The following is a 6,481-nucleotide window of genomic DNA, read 5'->3' as shown; positions in this document are numbered from 1 at the left end:
CCAGCCTGTCCTCACAGGGAGCTGCTCCAGCCCCTGAGCATCTTCGTGGCCTCCTCTGGCCCCGCTCCAGCAGGTCCGTGTCTCTCCTGCGCTGGGCCCCCACAGCCGGACAGCAGGGGGGAGCTCTCGGCACCCTACGCACATACACCCACCTACACCCACCTACACCCGCGCAGCCCCGCTCACACCCGGCTCACACCGCGGGCGCGGAGCTCCCGCTCTCCCGGCCGCGGGCGGGGCCTGGCGGCTGCCGGCGGCGGGAACGGGCGCGCTCGGGTGAGTTGTCCCTCGGCGGCCGCCGTCGCGGTCAGGTGAGCGGCGTCACATGACGGCGGTGGCGGTGGGGCCGCTGCGGAGAGCGGCGAGCGCGGCGGTCGGGGCCTTCGGGCTGCGCGGGCTCCCCGGGCCTGCCGAGGGGCGGCCGCAGCCTTCTCCCTCCCACGGCCCTCGCCCGCCGGTGTGCCCCTGGGGTGAGTGAGAGCTGCCCCGGGCCCTGCCTGTCACGGGGACCGGCGCGGGGGGAGTGTCCCCGGGGGGGGATTTGGTGTGCCCTCGCACGGCCTTTCACGAGGGCTCTGGTGGGCACCGCGGCTTTCCCGGGGGGGGTTGGGCTCCCCGGGCCCCTCAGGAGGCGGCAGCGCCTGTGAGCCTGTGCGGGGAGCGGCTGGACAAGGGCCTGGTGTCTCCCTGCCCTCTGCCCCGGTGTCTCTCGGCTCCTTCGGCGTGTCCGTAGGGCTTGGGTGCTCCCGAAGCCCCGTTACCGGCCCTGCCCGCTGTCCGTAGGGCTTGGGTGCTCCCGAAGCCCCGTTACCGGCCCTGCCCGCCTCGGCGGCTCGGGAGTGGGTACGCGGCTCCGGCTGGGTCACGGCAGGGCTTGGGGGCGTTCAGTGGTCGTTGGAGGCAAATGGTGCCGGTTTTGTGGGCGACCGCTCACAGAAGTGGTTTCAAAGGGAGGACGTTCTGCTGCTCCGCTTGCTCAGGGTAGTTCCTTTTTTTTTTTTTTTTTTATTTATGGCTTTTGTTAGACTCATGATTTCATTCAGTCGCACGAGCGAGGGGTGCTGTTAGGGACGGGGCAGGACGGGCCAGTTTGCTCTTGCTTCTGTGAAGGGAGCCAGAAAAGTCCAGAAACAGGCTGTGCGGAGAGGCTGTCTGCAGTTCGGGTTGTCAGGAATTCCCGCTCCGGCTGGGTCTCCAGCCTCTGCAAACACGGCTTGTGTTTTGGCATCACAGTCAGGTGGAGATTAAACAGCAAAGGAAGGAGAAAGAAGTGGTGAAGGTCACTGTCTCTGGGAAGGTAGTGTGTCCTGATGAAGAGCATCTGCTTGAATTTATTTTTGAGTTTACTTTCTGTACAGTGATGATGTGAATTTTCTCGTTAGCTATGTAACATGAGTGTTGATTTATATATCTTGTGGTTTGTTTTTTTTTTTTCCCTTGAAGTTCACGTTTCTGATGTCTAAGTACTCTTAGACAAATACCTAATTAAATCAGTCCTAATGTGTGGGGGTGGGGAGGGAATGCACTGAATTTTAACCCTGATTTGGAAGGAAGGCGGCTTCTGTTATCTGTAGGGCTGCTTGGGCATTGCAGAAGAGTAGTCTTTGTTCAAAAACTCCCTGTGGTTGCTTAAGAATTTACAGGACTGGGAGTTATGTATTAATGGTGTATCTCTTTTATTTTAGCAAACTTGTGACTGGTTACAGTTTAGTGTGTAGATATGGCTTATTTGTTGGTTTCAGGGAAGCCACATTTTAGATGCCATATAAAACTTTGATTTCTCAGGAAGTACTGAGTACAGTTGCAGGGAATGGGACACCTGAAAACAGATTTTCCTTTTTCTTTCTTTAAAACATTGGACAGATACTCTGCTCTTTAATACTTTAATAAGAGGTGTCAAATCTGACTTGCATTTCTAGGTGCATTTTAATTATCAGTTAAGATGGATATCCGAGGTGCTGTAGATGCTGCCGTCCCAACAAACATCATTGCTGCCAAAGCTGCTGAAGTTCGGGCAAACAAAGTAAACTGGCAGTCATATCTCCAGTAAGTAAAAATGTTCCACAATTTATCCTTTTTTTCCCCCTCTTCCCTCTTAAATGTCATACTTTTTGAGATTTTGGGTTGCACTGGAATGTTAGGTTACAGCGAGGAACATTCTGTCTTGGTCTCATGCAAGTCGTTGGAAAAAGTCTGCGTTAAATGGAAGTAGTTGGGGAAAATTTTCTTATGACTTATTACCAGAAGGGGAACTCTGCTGTTGTGAGCTCAACGCTGTAGTAACAAGTAATACAAGTATGCACAGATATGTGGTAAAACTCTCCCCCTTTTTTTCCCCCTCCTCATTCAAACACCATTCTCAATTTCAGCCTTACTGGGTGAGTACTGAAGTAAGACAAGTGTACAGCAAGAGTTGTCTTAGATATATAAGTATGTTATCTCTTGCTGAAGTGCCCTTTGTGTGAATATAAGTTGTAGTAGCAAAACTGGAGTGGTAGTCCAGGAAAATAAGCTGTACCTTAACTAAAGGAAGAACAATGCTGGAGAGCAATTGAAGCAAGTAGATTGGGGAGTAGGCTGAAACAAGTACTTCAGTCTGGGGAGGCCTGTGCTGCCATTTCAGATAAGCTCAGAGTTTACTTTGGAATATATATAATTGGCACTGGGGGTAGTGAGAGAAATACTGCCCAACGAGGATATAGGGACAAGCTGAGGAAAATAGATTTGTGTGTGAGGTAGGGAATGGGGAGAAACCTCAGACTTTTACTAGTTCTCTGTACTCTGAACTGAAATGTAAGGTTCTTGCATTCCTCGTGACAGGTGCTCATGAAGAATATTGGCAAAGTGTAAGTTACTATTATCTCTTGAGGATCCATGTATAATAGCAAATTACTTCAGTGTTCATTGCTTTGTAGCTCAAATGTCAGAAATCTTACTTAGAAACTGATGCTTTGTGATTATCAATATCATACCGCTTCCCAAAAAATGGGTTTTTTTTTCAGATTTCTGTGACAGCTATATGCTATATATTAAAATAACGTTGCCAAACTGCACAATGTGCAAGCTGAGAAATGCTCACTCAGTAGAATCTCATTAATGACTGCCTGCTTTGCCCTGTGCCGTGTGGCTCAGCCGTGCTTGTTCCGTTCATTCAGTTGTGTTACTTTTTCTCTTTGTGATTGCATATCTGCATGGTAAATCTGGATTAAGGAACTGAACTGCTGAGGAAACTTCCGTTGTTCTAGGCTGGTTTTCAGCTGGATCGGTTCCTGGTTCAGCTCACAGTGTGACGTTACAGTGGCTTTGCGGGCGGAAGAGGAAGGTTGGTGCGGTAACTTGTTGGTGGCAGCTACCAAGCACTTTTCAAACAGCCTAAGTGGCTTTTGTGCCCTGTTACCCGTCTGACAGGAAGCGTGTCCTGGTTCCCGTGCTGTCCTAGTGGCAAGTGAACAGGTGGTTTGCAGTTATTTGGGGTGAAAGTGGGAGGACAGTTGTTCACTGTCAGTGTAAGTGAATGTGAGATGGTCTCTTTCACTGCTTCTCTAGTGGTTCAGACTATAGGGCTGGTGAGATTCATCTGTTGGTTTTGTTAGTATGAGGGATGGTTCTGGTTGGCAAGGAGTTGTATTTTGAATACGTATGTAGCAGTAATTGCTTGACTGTGCTTTCTGTGACCCACCATTTGTAATTTTCCTTCATTCTTGGGGTTCTCTCTCTGGTGTTGAGTAAGGATGGGGAAGTTTTGTTTATTCTCAGCAAACTTCTGTGTAACTTCCTTTGGCCAGGAGGCAGGGATGATGGTTCTTTTTCAGAGTCTAGATGTAGAATTTGGCTTTGTTTTATTCTGGAATCTATGAAAGAAGAATGTACTGCTTATTTTCTCTCTTTGATGGGTTAGCCAGGCTTTGGAGGCTACTGTAGTGCATCTGGCTAGTGTTTGTGATCCTGTTGTGAGACTGTTCGGTGCTTGGTGCCCTCTGTATGTCAGTGACGATGTGTCCTGTTTATCATTGCTCTGAAATAAATGTGATCTTTGTGTTTTGTAGTTACTGATAACGGCCTGGCTGTCTGGCTAAGGTGGCCTCAAGGAGGAACTTAAGTGGTGCCAGAGGGATTATTGAGCGTCGTGAAGGTAACTGTAGTTCCTTGGCTGTGGAGTTTCCTTATCATTAGTTATTGGAAAACATCAGCAGAACTTTTGGTGGTAATAAAAAGGAAATAAAATTATACCTCGTTTTGGACATGTGCTGTTTACAAATGGGCAGGTTTGGATGTGATGGTGTCTTTGGGACTGGTGCTCTACGAGATTTGTGGAAAAGTCAGTTAGTACAGCTGTATTGACTAATTCCTGGAACGAAGCACGTTAACGAGTGGAAACTGCTTGCTGCTGATGCACCAGTTAGAGGCAGATCAGAGTGGTTTGTTCTGGTCTGTAGAGCAGAAGGAAGATGGGGTACTGGTGGTTTTGAAGGACACTTCTCTCGCCTTCCTTTGAGCTCCTGCTCTGACTGTCTGTGCCTTTAGTGTGGTAAGGTTGCATATAGATACGTGGAGGTGTACTTCAAGTCTTCAGGTGTTTTTACATTAGAGGAAAGATTTTTATGCTTGTTCTCCCTAAGTTAACACTTCAACTCAGGCAAGACTAATTTGAGTTCCTTCAACTGTAGATAGTATTTATGTAATTGGAGTCAAAGAACTTCACCAGAAATTCTGAAGTTTGTTTTTTGTTGTTTTTCTTTGTTTACAGCTGGTTGTGTCAGTTGTATGTGTATAAAGACGCTTGAAAGATTGCATCAGTCACAACAGCATTGCGTTAGAGTCTGGGGCATGCGGGAAGGCGTCCTGAAGTTCTTTTCTGCTTGCTCTGTTCTTCAGTGCAAAAGTAAAATGGCTTATGAAGAGTCTAGTAGCCTGACTCCTCTTGTAGAGTCAGTTCAAGCTAAAGATTAACTGGCATATTGTTTATTCCATCTCTGAAGGTTATAGCTATAAACTAAATGTCAAGCTGCGCTGACTTCTGATGTTTTCTGTGTATAGTGTGGGCACGAAAGTGAAGTATTTAGGTATGACAGCTGTACATATGACTGGTTTGCCACTGTCTTCACTGCTCGCTTCAAAATTTGTCTGTGGAAAAAGTTGTTGGGGTTTTTTTTGGTGCTAAAATTTACACTTTCTTTGTGTTGAATTCCAGCTAGCGTCTCTGAGGGAGAAGAAAGCAGCAAAACTTGGAACAGCAGAAGGTGGTGTGTAGGTCTACCAGAAAACTAAACGTAGTTGAGGCCATGAGTTCTGTACAGGTTTTCCTGCGTTTGGGTCTTGAGACTTGTAGCAGTTTAGAGGTGCTGATGCCCTCTGCTAGTTGAAAATGCGGTGGGGAGCTGTTGTGTACTGTGTGGTGAGCATTTGCCTCGGGGTGTCAGCATGCCTTTGGAGGGCGTGTTGGCTTGATTGAAGGAAGTTTGGTTTTGCTTTCTAAGGGTGGTAAATGAGTTCTGTGGAAAAGTGAACTTGTTTCAGAGTTTAACTTGCATCTTACTGCACTGAAGGCTTTCTAGGTATACAGCATTTGACAATACTTCATAATTACTCAGGTGAGATACCTGGTGGCTAATTTGTACTTAGCTTCTCATGTGTCTTCAAGTACTCTACATACATGTTTGTGAATTCTCATGTTAAAATATCTATTTTATTTTCCTGGGAGTGTGGGAATCTTGGACTTTAAAAGCCAAATTTGTCTTAGAAGAAAGGTGGGAGTTTCCCAACTTACAGTGTGTCTTTTTGCGTTGGTTTTTTTTTTTATTATTTTTTTTTAAATTTGGTCCAGTCTTTTAGCGTACATTCAGCCTGTTTTATTGTTTTAATTTTGTAATGTTAAAACTGTTGAGCAATTGGATAACATGAATGTCCTTTGAGTACATGCAAAGTACTGTAGATACCCAGATAAAAGAAATTATGCCTTGACCTGATGGTTTCATAGGAGCTTCATGTTTGCTACAGATGTAGTCAATTTTTTAAACATAAAAAACAACCACCCCCCTCCCTCTAGAATTAAAAAACAAACAAAAAACCCCCCCTAACCTCTGGAATGGCTTTTGCTTAATCATTCAAACAAAAAAAGGAACAAGAGCTATGGGGGGGGAAATGCATAATAAGAAGGCAGAATCACAAGTTTCTGAATCATCTTGAGAGACCAAGAGGTTTTAAAAATGGTGGTCTTACAAATTCATGCTTTGTAAATCTTAAACCGCTTCAGTTTACTCTCCTGTAGCTAGTGCTCTCGAAGGCAGGCCTTACTATCTTGAGCACAGAGCTTCAAAATGTGGTTACAGGACTCCTGATCTAAACCTGATATTCCCAGACAGCTGAAGCTCCGTCAGTGACTTTTATCTGTTGACAGAAGTCTGTGTAGACACATCCTGGAAAATATGAAATGGCTGTTAGGAAGAGAGGTGGGGGGGAAGCTTTGGTTATTTGCATTGTT

The 6,481-nt window shown here is 46.2% G+C and overlaps 1 protein-coding gene across 1 annotated transcript in view; it reads left to right on the top strand.

Annotated features, from left to right (window-relative positions):
* Positions 1–433: 433 nt before the first annotated feature.
* Positions 434–6,481, top strand: part of ATP6V1H (ATPase H+ transporting V1 subunit H) — a 42,969-nt gene continuing 36,921 nt past the window's right edge. Inside the window, exons 1-2 of the mRNA XM_086472758.1 lie at positions 434–470; positions 1,920–2,046. Of these exons, the coding sequence (XP_086328884.1) occupies positions 1,943–2,046 (104 nt within the window). The 5' untranslated portion in view covers positions 434–470; positions 1,920–1,942. The remainder of the gene's footprint in view (positions 471–1,919; positions 2,047–6,481) is intronic.

The sequence above is a fragment of the Leptosomus discolor genome, chromosome 13 (genome assembly GCF_034619465.1).
Source record: "Leptosomus discolor isolate bLepDis1 chromosome 13, bLepDis1.hap2, whole genome shotgun sequence".
Taxonomy (NCBI): domain Eukaryota; kingdom Metazoa; phylum Chordata; class Aves; order Leptosomiformes; family Leptosomidae; genus Leptosomus; species Leptosomus discolor.
This window is presented reverse-complemented; position numbering and strand designations above follow the sequence as displayed.